The sequence below is a fragment of the Lagopus leucura genome, unplaced genomic scaffold, assembly GCF_019238085.1.
Source record: "Lagopus leucura isolate 7727_CA_CO unplaced genomic scaffold, USGS_WTPT01 Super-Scaffold_100002, whole genome shotgun sequence".
NCBI classification, from domain to species: domain Eukaryota; kingdom Metazoa; phylum Chordata; class Aves; order Galliformes; family Phasianidae; genus Lagopus; species Lagopus leucura.
The window spans coordinates 71201851-71218889 of NW_024962263.1; the positions used below are offsets into that span (position 1 = coordinate 71201851).

Below are 17039 nucleotides of genomic sequence, written 5' to 3' on the forward strand. Positions count from 1 at the left end.
AAAGTTACAATCACATTTTCAAGATTCATCCCCAGCAAATGCCAGCTTCTGTGGGCCTGGGCTGCTGGGGAGCTGGAGGCCTGCACTGAGCCTGGAGGTGCTCTGTAGAATCTCTGCTCATGGCAGCAAGTGGGGAGGTGACAGACACAGGTTTCTCCTAGGGAAAGGGAGGCTCAGGGTCTCCTTTGCAGGGTGAGATTTGTTCACAGGGTATCTGATGAGGGTCAGAGAGCAAGAGCTAAGGAACATTTTCATCAACTGTAAGAATCAGTGCAGAATGTGCCTGTGATGCTCAGAACAGCTGGAAGCACTAAGTATTGCAAGCTGTTCATGTCTGTGCACCTGTGTGCTTCTACCTTCTCACTTTTCCCCACACCCCTCTGCTCAGGATTTTAATTAGTGCCACGGCAATAAACTTTCGGTTGGCTTTCTGCAGTCCTTTGAGACAAAGGTGTGTGCCTGAACATATTTACTGAGTGTAATTAGCCACTCACAATCGTTTTGGTACAACTGATTAGCAATGCCATTTTCAATTTATTTTCATTTTATTGTAATATGCTTTGCATATTCAACCTGGCAAAGGAAATGATCATGAGAAATTAAGCCTTGGAATTTCTTCTCTCTTAGTTGTATATGCTACCTAGTGTTCAACAAAAAATTATTCACACTGCTACTTTTTCATGACTTCTAGTTAGTGAATCATCATCTGCAGAGCAGACTTATTTTACTTAGTTTATTTTAAATTAAGACTACTGGGGATTAGCATCTACAAGGTCACTTGACAAAACGCCAACCTTGCCTGTCAGGCAAAGGTCACACTGCCAAGCTCACGGCTCCCCATGGCTGCGCGTTGCCCACATGGACACCTCGCCAGCAGGATCACAGAACAGCCTTCAGCTAATGACAGATTAACGCCAATTCAGTCAGCGTAATGCCTCCAGTCACTAAAGCCTTTCTGTTGCAGCAGCACTTGTACAGTTACCAAGAAATCCCATGTCTGCGTCCTAGCTTGGGAAGCAGCAACTCTGACCGAAGGATAAAGGTTTGCAGCAGCAAATTTCAGAACTCCTGCATCCAGGCGAAAAGATAAACATTCAACATTTCTCTCAGAGCTGATCTTTTTTTTTGTTGTTTTGTTTTAATTTTTATATATATAAATATACCATAAAGCGTACCATTTCCTTGTTTTAGTACAGACTTTTGAACTTCACTGCAATGAAGGAAATATAAATGCTACAATCTTATGCTTAAAACAAGTTTTGATGACAGCCTTCCCCAAGGAGCAGGCCTGGAAACTGCATTAGCTATGTGGAGAGAGACAAAAACACCCCCAGAATGTCGTGCTACACGAGAACATTCCAAATAGCTGGTTTTCTTCGGTTCTAGCCGCTCGCAGGTGTACATCAGTTCCTTGGCTGAATGCCCGCTCTCCTTAGCAGAAACTACTTTATTACTAACCTGAACATTTCACATTCAACATGTATCTCCCTTAAATTCGTTGTCAATACCCCGTTTTTAATATCCATGTCTGCCTTTGCTGACCCCAAATGGCAAGAGGTATCGTCAGTTGTGGATTTTGGGATCAGGACTGCAAATTGCTGGATTTTCAGATAAAGCCATGTGAAATGAGCCGCTGTAAACCAAGTAAAAACTGTTGATTGCATTATTTTTTTTTTCTCCTCCTTCTCCTTTACAACACTGAAAATGTTCACAGCATTGAAACAATGAAGCGTAGGTGCAGGGGTGCAGACAGTGCAGCCCTCACCAGTCGTGCACATTCATCATCCTGTCTTTGAGCTTCACTGGTGCCTCCTGGGCAGGAGAGGAGATCCCAGGAGAGTCCTACCCCATCATAACCCTCTTGTTTCAATCTCTGCTACACTTCCAGGTCCTCTGGGTGAATACTCAGCTACTAAGCAGCAACCCAAAACCTGTCATTATGTCTTGTTGCCAAGGGTTTGTTGTTGGTTTTGTCCTTCTCAAGTGTACTTTCCAAAACAGACACGTTAAAAAAAAAAAAATCTTTAAAACAATGATAACACCACAATATCTGTTTAAAACAGTACTGCTCGTGCTCTGGACAAATTGTAAAGAGCAATTCAGCATTCTTATAATTAATCCACAACAAAAGAAGCTATAAGATGCCACAAAAGAAGGCATAATTGGCCATACAGAGGCAACACTACCATGAATGTTGTTTGGCAAGGAAAAAAAAAAGCGGATACATAATTCATCCAAAGACTGGGTTCAGAATTGCCCGGCGCTGCTGGGATCACACTGCAGGAGTCTCACTATTGATGGGTCACTCTTGGCGCCTCGGATGAACTCTTCTAGGGAGAGTTTTCCTAGAAAAGAGACACGTTGACTTAGCACCCATGGACGGCCACCGCACACCTGCCAAGCCTGCAGAGAAGAGTGGTGGAAGGAAAGTGGCAGGGAGCAAGGGAAATCCCTGGGGGTGCATGGCAGGTGGGTGCTTTCTCAGAATGCTGGTTTGGAAGAAGGACGGAGAGAGGATGGTGGCTGCACCCGCAGAGGAGCACTTTCTGTGGGCGCCTGTGCTGAGCAGTCAGAAGCACTGATCAGGTGAGAAGACATGGGGTCACATCTCCCCCAGCAACATCTTGTTCCTGATGCCTTAGAGAAAGGCAGGAGTGTGCCCAAATCCTCCTACTCTGAGGTAGGGTTGAGCTAAGGCCAAACATTCAAGCCCTGGTTATGATAGAGGTGAGACTGAGTCACCTGAGAATCTCACACAAGGCTTGTTTCCTTCCACAGACCATGGAGAGACCTCTCCTTTTGAAAAGAGGCCACAGCCACACTGATTTTTCCCATAGTTCAATAATTTCTTTTTTTTCTTTTCTTTTCTTTTTTTTTTTTAGGAAATACCACTTACTTTCATACAAAGTAGTGAGAAGATGAGTTGCATGTCAGAAATGTAGGGAAGTTTCACTTGTTTTGGATTCAACAACCACTCTACCAGGTGAGAGCAGACAACAAGGGCAAAGGTTTTTAAAAACCTGAAATACAGGCAAATCAATGCTCGACTCCTCAGTGGAAAAACTTAGGTGTTTATTCTGAGACTATCATCTCCTAGTGTGAAATCAATGAACTGACAAGAAAAAAAAAATCGTGTGAAACATTAAAGACCTGGATGTGGGTTTCTGAGCAGTGTTTCTGAGCATCACACAGCCCTAAGTCCCAGAGACAGCAGGGCAGCCTGCCTACAAAGGGGTGAGGAGAAATCCTTAGGCACCATGGCTTTGCCCATAAGGCTAGAGCAGGAGCAGTGAGGTTGAGGGGTCTGATGGCATCTTGCAGGGAGCTTACCATCACGGTTGGTGTCCATCTGGCGGAAGATCTTCTCTGTCCTTTTCTCTGGTGTTGACTCATCTTCTGGCATCTTCATTACAGAAGAAACCATCTTATAGATTGCCTGTGTGATATGACACGAGCAAAGAGCTGGTAAAAAGCACATTAGGTCAGTGTAGCGGTATGGTTACCACCTGGTGACCGAAACAGGCAGAAAATACCCTGGAAACATTAGCTGGGACATATTCTGTGGATGCTGAATGGAGACACAAGTACAGGCAGCTGCCCTCTTCAGTGGGATACTCATTTAGGAATTAAAGTGTTCCTTACTAGTCACAGTTAAACACAATCTCAGTTTGGACCAAGATTACATTTTGCCTTATGAGAACAGCCTTTGGATGAATTTATCACTTGGAGAGCACTTAGGCAGTAGCAGCTCCTGGGACCTGGGGAGCAGAAAGACCACCAGGGTCTGTCCCATGCTCCAGCCCACCTTCATGCTGTGGGCTGCCCAGTGCTACAGCCCGTTTCAGTCCTGCAGCCTATCTCAGTGCTGTGGCCTTTCTCAGCACTTCAGCCACTCTGGCTCCATCTTCACTTCTCCTATCCCTCACCCCACTTTGTGTACCCATCTGCCTTCTCCACCCTCAGTCAGCATCCTGCCTGTGGGAGGGCAATGACTCATCCCCACCTTTTCTGAAAATAAGGAAGGCTTGGCCAGCAATGAGATGGCCTTCTTGTGTGCCTACAGAGCTAGAAAAACACCATTCATAATTTCTTCCACACAGAACAGATGTCTTGGTCCCACCACTGTGGTTCTTTGCATGGACTGTCACATGTGATCCTAGCTGCCCCTAGAAGAGAAGCGATGTTAATTTTAAAACAAGAAGCAGTGATGGTCTCTTCACCTCATCCTCTTGCCCTGCAGGCTGAATCATTGTTGCAGGACCCAGAAGGCTCGCTGAAGCTCCTCTGCTTCACTTTCTATCCATGAAAGCACTCTGCCTGCCACACTCCAAACTTCTGGCCGAAGATCCCTAGGGAACAGCCCCAAGAGCGGTTCACCAGCTGGAGGACACTGCTGAGCAGCACGTTCTACATGCAGACCAACTAGCACCCATTGCCTCAGCCATCTCACTAGCTTCTTCTCTGAGGCAGAGCCAGCTCACCTTTCAAATTGCCTAGCCTTTAAATAACTTGAAGCATAAACACCCCAAGAAAGGCATTTATCTGTTTAATTAAATATTCATCACTTATGCTCAGCGCAGTCAAACATCTGCTCTTTCAGTTATGCCACCAAAACCGAGGCTGCAGATTTCCTCATCTGCCATCTCCTGAGACTGTAATGCTGCTTATAGATCATGGTAGAATAACAATTCAGCATGGTCAGTTGCTGGCTGAATAGGAAGGTGGTGAACATTCTTTTAATCATCATAAATTAGGCTGCGGGAATGCCCAAAGGATCCCAAGGAATTCAGGGTGCAATAGTATGAGCTGCAGAACAGACAGGGATGCTCTCCACTCAGCCTTGACTATCAGATGACCAAGAGAATAGTAGAAGGGATGAACGTGGGAGCAAGTGGACATCAGGATGAAGGAGATGCAGGAAGGAGGGAATAGAGGAAAAGAAAAAAAAAAGGAGAAGGCGATCAGTAAGAATCTGCACTTGCTTCATCCCAATCAGCATGTGAGCCTCTCAGGGGTTAGAGCAGAGATGAGGTTCATAAAGCTGCCATGTGTAAGCATCTTAGGCTGTCTAGCTTTTGTCTGAGGGAGGAAGAGGTGGAGAGGTCATTCCATTGCTCAGGGTGAGAGGACAGCAAAGCAAAGAGTCTGTATTGAAAGTGTGGGAGGAATGCCCTGGAGCAGCAGCGCAGGCGTGTTTACTTTGGTCAAAGTAACCATAGTAAGAATTTGCAGATTTTTAGGACAAAAAAAAACCTCTTCAAGATGACTTCATCCCACAGGGTCCTTTTCACAGAGGCGTGTGAAGGGAATAACAGATGAGATATTCTAGGAAAGCCAGATGGGAATAACATAGTAAGCATTCCTTTCATGCTGAAAATGGTTCCTCTGGACAAATTCTTCTGTCCTTACTCAGAAGTTCAGTGGGAAGTTTTCCCAAAGTAAAAGCCAGCTAAAACTGATTCAGAATCTAGAGATTTGCCCCAGATTAATTCATTGCAGCTACAAAGAGCTTTCTATTACTGATTTGAAAGGCGAGTCTTGAAGGAAGCGGGTTTCATGCAATAACCCTGTGGAACTTGGCTGTGCCAACCCTGGGCTGCATAATCTGGCACTGAAAGGCTGTGGGAGCTCCAATCCACATGGAGAACAATTGCTCAGCCTCACGGCACCAGTACCTGGTACACCGTGCAAGGTTTGGAGCTGGTCATTTATCAGTTCCCAGGTGGACTTCTGCCAGGAAGCCCTCTTCAGCTCCCATGCACCCCTGGATGCCACTAATCACAGGCTCCACTTTCATCCACTCTGTCTGGTTCTTCCCTGAGCTCTTCCCTGTCATGTTCCACCTGCATTTATATCATCTGCAGTGGGTGCTTTAGAGCAAGTCTCACCTCTTCACCACACGTTGCTCCCAGCTGCTGCTCAGTGTAGAGCCAGTGGCAGTGCTAAACACTGTCCAGAAATCTCTGTGAGGTCTATGATTTCTTGCTGGAGCTGGCAAAGTGTTGAAGTGCTCCTTACAGTGATGGCATGATGACAGCACAAATGTTGAGGCAATCCTTTTTCCTCAATCAAAATTAATTTGACAGCTAGAAATCTCACAAAGTGAATAAAGAACCTGAAAAAATTGCTTTCCTATTAATCTCACTGGGATTGGCAGCCCTGCACATAGCAGGAATGTTGAAACTAGATAATCATTATGGTCCTTTTCAACCCAGGCCATTGTATGATTCTATGATTCTATGATTTTTGATACTATGTTTACTGAAAGCTGTATCAGCTTCTACTTCTTCCCATATCAGCTTTTGTTTCCTCCTGGCCCAGCAGATGAAATGGGTGTACTTCATTTTGTATTAAGCTGGAAGTGTTATTCTTGCCTCTTGTCTTAGGACTCTTAATGTGCATCCCATGATTCCACACTTTGAATAAAATGCACCCCCAATGCAGGGCTTCCATATTTTATTTCAATTTTATTTGCAAGAGATTCTTGCCAAATACATCCAGTTTCAGCCAGGGGAATAAAAACAAAGCTTCTATCTGGATTGCTGTTATTTTGGAATGTTCTGAGATTTAGAATTATGGGTAAACACATGAGAGATGTGAAAAGCATTTCTAGAGCAGTAGAACCTGTAGCAAGGTCAATCAGGAGGGCAGGCTATGAAGCCTCTTCCTGCAGTACATTGCAGATGTGCTGTGACTGGCAGTAGTATTAGAGAGGCTTCAAAAGGTTCTGAACTGCTCATAGTGCTGTTAGTGGTACTAAGAAGGAAAATGTATGTAACCATCGGCATTACAGAGAAAATGGCTGTGGAGAAATAGCTTTCCAAGCACAAAGAAAACAGACTGAAAAAGATGAGAAGCTTTCCATGCTTCTTTTCCACATTATTTCAAATGCAGTAATCCCAGGGCACCCTGGAGCTGTAAGTAGGGGCAGCATTTTTCAGGGAAACTACTATTTAAATTGGTTGCATTTTTTTTCCATTCATTTTGATATATTGTCTCAAACAAGAATCTAGATGAAAACATAGTAAACTCTGCTATATCAATATGCAAATGTATGCTAGATAAGGGACTTGTAATAGGTTCCTCTGAGACATACAGCAGAGATATTACAGAGTTGTGTTTTTCACAGCCAGCAGCTGAGGGCATCCACAAAGACATTCAATACAGAATCCTGTCTTTCCATATTAAAAAAATGATCATCTTTCATAAATGAAAGTGATAGTTACTAGCTGCTTTTTTATAAAGCTGATCAGTGTACATCAACGGAGCCTCTTGATAAAGCAAGAAATGGCACTTCCTGCCTGATTTCAGATCTCAGCTGAATGTACTTTCAGAAACCATGCAACAAATCATAGAATCATAGAATCATAGAATGGCTTGAGTTGGAAGGGACCTCAAGGATCATGAATCTCCAACCCCCCTGCCACAGGCAGGGCTGCCAGCCTCCCCATTTAACACTAGACCAGGCTGCACAGGACCCCATCCAACCTGGCCTTGAACACCTCCAAGGATGGATGGGGCATCCACAACCTCCCTGGGCAGCCTGTTCCAGCACCTCACCACTCTCTTGCTAATCCTACCCAACAGGGAGGAGCTAGGGGCTCCCACTGCCTCCTACACTGCAGGTTCACTTTGAGATGCATGCAGCATGGTTGTAAAAGATAGTGCTATAATTTGATACCAAGATGATGACAAAGAAGGCCAAGCATTTCAGCCTCAAAGCACGCTGGTGAGTAGGTTTGTGGTTGCTGGGAAAAGCTGCTATTTCTGCTGGTCCCTGCTTGGATCACCACAGAGATTCCAGCCATCCATACTTCAAATTTGACATGAACACTCTTGTATCCTTGTTCTCTGTATCTGTAAACCTTCTTATTTGGCAATGTATGTTGCTACTGGGCACTTAGGCCTCCTGTAGGAGGCAGCCTTTGGTTTGTCTCCTCCCAAGCAGAAGGCACTGGCTAGGGCTGGGATCCCTTGGTCTTTGCTTTGTGTTTTCTTAGTTCTTTGGGGATTCTCTTTTTATTTTTCATATATGAGAAGCATAGCTAGAAAAAATGTATTTGGCAGCCTGTTACCCTGCCCGTGGGGGTGGAAGATTTGAAGGAATAGAGTTTCTTCTAACGCAAATATTCCACTGCACCAAGACTGGGTGGTGTCTGCTCACTCGGGGCAGCCCTGCTTCTTACCCCAGGAATTGGAACACAAAATAAAATTGGTGGAATACAACACAACAACTCTACATTTGCAACGGAGCCACATATCTGTTATTACTGAAGAAGTGTGTTTTTACAGTTTGGAGGACACTGAAAATCCTGACAGAAAGACAAGGGCATCACACATTACACTGATTCCATACACACAGCTTGCTATCACAGGCTGTAATTTGTGTGTATTCTTTTCCCTTCATTTCTAGTACAAATACAAATCTGAATAATACAGTACATAGTGAGCACTGCAAAATTCCCAATGAAATGAAGGATCTGATAACATGATTTTTTTTTTTTTTTTTTTTGAGCAATGCTGCATTACACAGACTCAAGCTGTGTAAATGCACTACTGTACCAAAAATGTTTTAAAGCATTGAGTAGTGTGATGGAGTGATGTCCCTCAGGGGCAAAAACATGTTAGAGAAAGACAGAATGACGTGGGACTCCTATTAACAGCACAAAAAAAATGTGTCCAAAGAAGTAGTGTATGGAAACTTCATCTATCCAAAGAAGGTTTATCTGTACTGGCAAGTTAATATGAAGATAGCAGGTACTGCATTAAGTATGCAGACCATGCTGGAATTAGACAGGTAGATGTGTTTTAAAATACACGGGCTGTTTTTTCATAACAACATGATTTCAAAGCAGATTTCTTATTGAGGGAGCCTGCCTTTCTTAAAAGTAGGCTATCTGGTTAATCTAAGATACCTACTTGGTCCAACTGTAATTAACTGTAATTAGTTGGCAGTGATTTCCCAGAGGGCAGAAGCACACTGATCAGCAGGCTAACTGCTCTGCTCTGGCTCAACACAGCTCCTGGAGGAGAGCTTCCCATGCAGTGTATCACTCAGAAAAACTTAGCTTGGATATCTAATGGATGGTAGATGGTAGGATGAATTGCGACAAACCTTTGCCAAAAGAAATAGCATTTTACATTCAAGCGTTACACAGAGAACCCAGAACATCAACCCCCAGTGCTGCCACAGTTTTTCACCCAGCTCTCATGCTGGCATCACTCCATAGTTTCTTTGGAATGAGGGAGGCGAAGGGGTGCCGTTGAGCAGCACGTACCTGTACGATTTCCAGCATCTCTGACTTACTGATGTAGCCGTTCCCGTCGAGATCGTACATGCTGAATGCCCACTTCAGCTTCTGCTCCAGTTTACCTCTTGATGTTACGCTCAAGGCTATGATGAATTCTCTGAAATCTATTGTCCCATCTCCATTGGCATCGAAAGTGCGGAATACGTGTTCCGCAAACTTAGAAGCGTCCCCATAAGGGAAAAAGTTCCCATAGATTTTTTTAAACTCCTCCATGGATAAGTGTCCACTCGGGCAGTCTCTCAAGAAGCCCTTGTACCACTCCTGGATCTCGTGTTCTGTAAAGTCTGTACTTTCTAGCAAATCTTGCATGACTTCAGGGCGTAGCTTGCTGTTTTGCTTTCCCATGTTGGTGTCCAAATATTACCTACAGAGGAAAAAAACCCTTCATTTTAGTTATAATAGTTATTAACATTTGACATTATTAAAAACAATTAGTTTGAAGGCTGCAAAAGAGCAGTGTGTTGGAGTTTTCTGACGATGGTTTGCACTTGGGGATCAACTGAAAATTTTTACAGCGTCTCCTACTACAAGTACTCTCTGAAAAAACTAACAAGCCTCTCCTACATGTTATTTATTTTGCACTTTCACAGCATGGAGAGCTGTTGTTGCACTGAATTTATTGCCATCCTACTTTCCCTTTTAAATCACCATGTAAGCAATGGATGATGTGAGTCGCATGCTGACTGATAGCTGTGTGCTGCAGCACATCCTCCAGCCAACCCAAACGGCTCATGGACCTTACCCCAAAAAGCTGCTTTCTATTTTATTTATTTATTTTTGTTGTTTATTTGCAGGCTGCTGCAAATAATTGTTTTTATTTGCTCCAAAATGGGATCAGAGTGCACCTACCAGGGGCACAGAAACCAGGAGCTCCAAAGAACTTCTCGACACATCTTCATGAGTCAGTCAGCACCACCCATACTTTGCCTCTCTTGTTTGGCATGGACCAATTCCCATTTGATTTCAAATGCAGATAAAATCTGGGAAGATTTTGTGAGTGGTGGATTCCCCTGCCCCAAACGATGAGGAGTTTTTGTATTCGTTTTTTTTTTTTTTTGGTTTGCTTGTATAAAATTCTCCTTGTAGCCAGAAAATGGAGTTATTACTGAGTAATAGTAGCCTGGGTGGTCATGACTCTTTGAAAATGAACCTTTTTTAAAAAAGGGAGAGGAAAAAAATGAAGCATCCAGACAACGAAATTGGAAATTCATTTTACTGAAATTAACCATTAAGAAAAAATCTTTTATCTCCACCTTTCAGTTAAATCACTTTAATTATATCTTATTTAAGGCAAGTTGCTACATATCGCACTGTGCAGCAGATTTACTAATGATTGAATCATAGAATCATAGAATCACTAAGGTTGGAAAAGACCTAAAAGATCATCCAGTCCAACCGTTCACCTATTCCCAATAGCTCCCACTAAACCATGTCCCTCAACACAACATCCAGCCTTTCCTTGAACACCCCCAGGGTCGGCGATTCCACCACCTCCCTGGGCAGTCCATTCCAGTGCCTGACCACCCTTTCTGAAAAGTAATACTTCCTCATGTCCAGCCTGAATCTCCCCTGCCGTAGCTTGAAACCATTCCCCCTGGTCCTATCACTAACGACACGAGAGAAGAGGCCGACCCCCAGCTCACTACAACCTCCCTTCAGGAAGTTATAGAGAGCAATGAGGTCTCCCCTGAGCCTCCTCTTCTCCAGGCTGAACATTCCCAGCTCCTAAAGGAGGTGTTTGGATTTTAAGTCTCAGAGTCTGAGTGTGCTGGCTCCAAAGGACAGCACCATCATTTTTCCTGGAAGGTTAGCATTATACCTGAACTGTGGGAAGATACGCTTTGTCTACAGAAATCTGCCTGAGAATTTATCAGGGGAATGACAGTCACAACTAAAATCTGATGTGTGGACAAGTTAAGTAGAATTGCAAAATAATTTATACAAGACTCCCACGCTGTTGTCAGAACAGAATCTCTGAGCTGCTGAGATGGATTTACGAACGATGCCTGGAGTGGCAAATGAATGTTCAGTAAAATGTCCTTTCTAGATCAAGATAATACTTCTAAAAAACATAGAATAAAACAGAATCATTAAGTGACAGTAGCAGCTAGTGAGAAATGTACTATTATTTGAAGCTCAGCTCCTGCCTCTCCTATGTGACACTAGGAAAGAGAAATAGGGGCTCCCCCTAACTGATGTTTATTACTTCCTGTGGAAAGAAGTTGAATTTGAATTCCTCAAGGCAGCTGGAGGACTGTCTCCTTTGTCTCCTATGTTCTTGAACCACAGCAACCTCAAAGCTTTATTTCTCAGAGATGAGATGGCGGAATCCATCTTAGATCTGTCCATGCCTCCACAGGCTCCACTAGCTGCATGTCTGAGCTCCTAGAGCTGACAGAGAGGATGCTCCCTGCTCATGGACAGGAGGCTGACACACTGAGGAGTCCTGCCTGCTGGGAGCTCCTCCATCTTCTGCCCACCTCCAGGATCTGCACAACTAGCTCAATCCAAATGATGTCTTTTCTTCTCAAGGGATCTCCAAAACACTTTGAAAGTGGAAGATGCTACCTCAAAGATAATTTTTTCCTGTTACTTTTCCTCCTGATGAAAAGCTACCATATAGTCCTTCAGTCATCTAAGATCTTAATACCCTGAAAATGTCAGAAATGTCCCTGTTCTGTAGACCCAGTCAATAGCTGAGTGTTGTGTTGCCTTCAGTGGGCATTGGTTGGGATCCCCACTAAACAGCATGGAGCAAGTAGAGTATACAGATCACATTAGACACACTTGTGCTAAGCAAAATGGCAGGAGCAGGATCTTCTGTACGGATAGAAAAGCACCTGGGCAAGTGAAACAGCAAGTCTTAGTTTAAAGCAGCATCAGTTTAGCAAAAGCAATCCAGCAAAATCCCACAGCAGTTAGCATCTACCCGTGCCTGCAGCCGCCCCACAGCCCCAGGGCTGCATGCTCTGCAGACGTTGGAGGGAGGGAAGATCTCTGAACCATGCACAAGCCAGCTGTAGTGTGAGTGAGCTGGCATTAGCAGCATAATCCCTTGCTGCTTTTTAATACCTCAAACATTTGAGAATGCAGAACTCAGCCTGCACACTTCCAGTCTGGAGTCTTATGAATATAGTATCCGGTCTCTGGCCTTCATGAGATACCCAACACTGAGTTTCAGACCACAAAACAATGCATTTATAGCTGATAATGCATTTTTATCAAGGAACTGAAAAAAAAATAGGATAACAGAATGCACTGCATTTTATTGGTAGCTGCAAAACATCGCCATCAGAAAGAAATCTGTTCTCCAATCATGAAGGGAGAACAAATAGTATGTAGTTCAGCAAGGGGCAGAAACTCATAGCCACTGTGATACCAGGCAACACAGTCAAAAGCCATAGAATTATTCTTGAGCCCACTTGCAATCAATTTGTTTCATGGTCCTTGCCCTCCAATTTGTTTGTTATTAATAGGTCCTGTTCTAGGAACCACAAATATGGGATTTATTGTGCCCATTCCATCAACAGCAGATCAAAATGCCTTTGCAACCAAGTACAGAAAATCCTTGAAGACACTCAAAGATCCTCATAATCACTTTGTAAACTGCTGCCTGCCTCTTCAGGATAGATTGCATTACGGGCAGAGCACAGTGAGCTAAGAGACTTCCAGTCAGCAATGGCAGCAATAAATGCAAGGAATGAAATAAATCTGAATCTGCTCAGGCATTTTCCCCATATTTTACCACCGCTTGAAGATCTCTCAAAGTTCTAATAAATTGTGAGGTGCAAATAATTAAAGCAAGTAAGTAGTGAATAGCAATCAGTGGCAAAGTAAAGCACTGACAATCCTGAAAAATAAATACTGGAGGTATACAAAACAAAGAGATTTGTTTTTTAATGATGATGTTTACTTGCAGTTTCTCCCTCTGATACAACAATGCTGGATTTAATGGATGTGAATGACTGCTGTGTGGGACAACATGACACAATAATATTGTGATGCCTTATTTCTGAGGCATCACAATTTTATTTGGCAAATTATTTGGTACTGGGGATGCATTTATGGCTGGAAAGGTCAATTTCATTCCAGCCCACAGAAGATCAGAAAGGAAAATGCCACTGCTGGGTGACTGCTATGAGAAGAATCTGTTTGCTGGTTACTGTAGGAAACGCATAGAGAATGCTCCATACATCAAATATTTAGAGCTAGGTCTAATCAGGCCTGGCTGTGAGATTTTTCACGAGACCGAAGAGAGAGCTTTTCAACCATCAGAATGCTATGGCAATTCCAAGAGAACAAACAGAAGTAGTGATGGGTTTCTCCAGGATCACCTTTCCAGGATCACCAGGATCTGTGCAGCACACTGCACGGATGGACATCGGCGCTGATCCAGCCTTCCCAAGCACAGCCCTGACTGGGCAACAAACCCTTCTGCTGCTTTTATTCCACTGTATTTTCTTTTGGAGCAGTATCTCAGAACATATTTTTGAAAGAAAATACAACTTACTACAAATCACACAGGGACCTCAAAAAATATTCATGCAGATTAAACTTCTCAGCCTTGCCGCTCTCAGTTTATCTGATGGTATTGGCAAACAGCAAGGAAATGGATAAAATTCACAAGCAAGATTCATAAAAAAAAATCTGACATTCTGTTATGAATATTCACAAGGAAGAGCAGTAAACAGATTTGCAGTGCGGCATAACAAGAACACCATGCCTAAAACACCCAGCACAGAGTAGAACTTTATTGTCCTCCAGCCCCCTCAAGGGGACCTTCCCCTGCAGAAAGTGCCCTTTGAACAGCACTCGCTTCTGGGTTTCCTGCTACAGCCCCCAAGAGAAACCAAGGACAAGAAGTGACAGCAAAACCTTTGCGGCTCTTCTTGAAGCGGGGTGGGCAGCCCAAGGAGGAGCAGCTGCACAGTGTTCATGAGATGCAAACTTGGAGACGCTTATGGATATTGAACATCAAAAGCCCAGGCTTTTATCCCTGCAGATTTACCCTTGCAGAGAAATGTTACAGCTGCTCCACATCATCTCCTGTTTCTTTTTATCATAATTCCTTCATGCATTTTAGCAATGAGAGCTGGAGAGGGGAGTGGGAAAGGACAAGGAGCAGAAAGGCACTGCCCCTGTCAATAAATGCTAATGCACTACCATCAGGATCTTCAGAATCAGTGGCAGATGCTAGATAAGAGCTCATCACGTTACTCTCAGCAATGCAGTGCTGTAGACACAAGCGCTCAGAGGGTTAATGCCCTTGTGCCCCCTTGCACAGAGCAGATGTCTGAGTCCAAACTGCTTCCTGCAAGGCTGAGCGTGTGGTACAGGAAGATATGACTAGGTGTATTTCTGCTATTAGGAGCTGAGGGGAAAGATCGCATTATGCAGATATGCAAAGCGTTGTGCAGTAACTGCACTCGTGTTCATGGTCGGTAACACTTTCCATTTTAAAGCCCTGCTCATATAAACTTATCTGCTGAAGAGAACTATTCCTGCTCTTGCTCATATAATGGGCTCTGTCTCACCATCTCAACCCATCAGGTTTGGGTTGCACAGGAGCATCAACCAGATTTGCTCTCCAGCTGCTGGCAGTCAGCTGCTTGCTGCTGCCTGGGGAGCAGTCAATCCACACAGATGGTGAGGTCACAGAATCATTAAGGCTGGAAAAGATCTCTAAGGTCATCCAGTCCAACTACCAACCCACTGACTATGTTTCTCAGTGCCACATCCACGCTTCTATTTAAAATCTCCAGGCACGGTGACTCTACATCCTACCTGGGCAGCCTTTTCCAATGCACTACCTCACTCTGAGAAGAACTGTCTCCTAATACCCAACCTGAATCTCCCCTGGCACAACTTGAGGCCATCACCTCTCGTCCTATCACTGTTACCTGGGAGAAGAGGCTGACCCCCACCTTGCCACCTTGCTTTTTGGGCAGCTGTAGAGAGCAATAAGGTCTCCGTGAGCCACCTCTTGTCCGGACTGAACAATTCCAGTTGCCTCAGCCATTCCTCATAAGACTTGTGCTCCATACCTTTCAATCTCTACCACTTCAAAGAGCAGTTCAACAAGAGCTCTTTAGGAAGGTTTTCTACTCAGTTAGGTATAACCTCTGTTTTCATATAGGCCTAGACAAGTAGTGAAGACTTCCAGAGAAGTGACTACTGGAACTGCGCGTAAAGAAGTCCACCTTCCCAAGCGCTACAGTGACCTTCCAAGGGGTACATAGCGAGCCTGAACCCTGTGCTTCCCCATGCATGTGAGGGGACCACGGCTGTGTGCCTGGGACTTATCCAAAGTACTTTGGTAAGTGAGAAGAAACCCATCACCCTATGAGCTGTGTGAAAAATAACGCAGTATGTGCTGATTAGTCATCCTACAGGACTGCCCAGCAAAGGCTCCCAAAGAGTCTCCCTATTTCATTTCATTCTTTCCCTCATTGTTTAAGGACGCACTGCAATAAAAATCATGATGACATGCATGTACTTTTTGGTTCATAATTATTCCTTTATGTAGAACTGAGGAATGGCAGTTCACCATAGGCTTTGTAAGAAATAAAATACTGATTTTTTTCATTAATCCTGGGTAGAGCCACCTCAGGTCTTTAACATGACTAACTCTTTGCCTTGGAGATTTGAGACGACCCTTTTGTGCATTAGATATATATTTATATAGATTTGATTTCTTCAAACTCGAGGAGTATTGTTGCAGAAGTGTGCTTGCCTTTGCCCAGTATTTCAAGACCAAGGACTACAGAGACCTTGCAAACACAGTACATTAGGATGACCATCCTTAGGAGGATGTTTTTCCAGACTTTGCTGCATTCAGCAGTTTCAGTAAACACGGAACACTTGCAGCATTTACAAACACCGGTGCTGAGCTCTCTGCAGGGGAGCTGGCAGAATGTCTCAGTCTGTTCCAGCTGGAGTGGCTTTATCTCAGGGTGTTCCTTCCAAAGGAGACCATATATCAAGATTTGAATGACACACATTTTGTACACCGATTTTGTCTTTTTTTACGAGACCAACTTAGAGCCTGAAGTTTCTTTGTTTAACAACTCTGTTCAGGACCATGTTTTCTGAAATGCTCGAGGTCACATTTTTCAACCACAGTTTACCTCAGCCTTCTCAGCAGAAGCTCGTCTTCTATTTGGACACCTGTGTAATAGGCAGCTTCTCAAAAAGCGTCTGTAATCAGCAAGCTGAGATCTCTCAGAAAATAACACCATTTATTTTGAAGCCTAACAAGAGCCTGGGCACTTTAGAAGAGCTTTCCTCCTCGCCTGCCTCGCTGCAATTTGCCTTTATCCTGATTCTCACATCTCAGCTACATCGAACGCGGTTTCTTCTCTCTTCTGAAGTGCTCCTTCCCTTTGTGTAAGGCACTCACCAGCAGTAACATAACCCTCCCCAGTGCACCCAAGCAGAACCATCATCAAATTCACCTAGCAGCAACTTTATCGGGTTTCTAATCTGTCCTACATCTCACGCAGTCCCTTTATGTAACTATATATGCAGTACCTTGGTGGGAGGGAGTGGAAACTGAAGCAGAAAGCTACTGTTGCACAAAGTAATGGGAGAAGCTGATGTGAATTCATGATCTTGATTTTTTTATCTTGGTAAATAAATAGCATGTGACTCCCAAAGAGTGACATTTGTGCTTACTCTACCCTAAAAAAATTGCTAACAGATGGTCTCCTATCCCACAGCAGAGACTCG

The 17039-nt window shown here is 43.9% G+C and overlaps 1 protein-coding gene across 1 annotated transcript in view; it reads right to left on the reverse strand.

Moving 5' to 3' along the window:
• Positions 1–505: 505 nt before the first annotated feature.
• NCALD (neurocalcin delta) overlaps positions 506–17039 on the reverse strand; it is a 42873-nt gene continuing 26339 nt past the window's right edge. The window contains exons 2-4 of the mRNA XM_042870004.1: positions 9279–9675; positions 3331–3436; positions 506–2345 (exon numbers count right to left, since the gene is read on the reverse strand). Of these exons, the coding sequence (XP_042725938.1) occupies positions 2248–2345; positions 3331–3436; positions 9279–9656 (582 nt within the window). The 5' untranslated portion in view covers positions 9657–9675 and the 3' untranslated portion in view covers positions 506–2247. The remainder of the gene's footprint in view (positions 2346–3330; positions 3437–9278; positions 9676–17039) is intronic.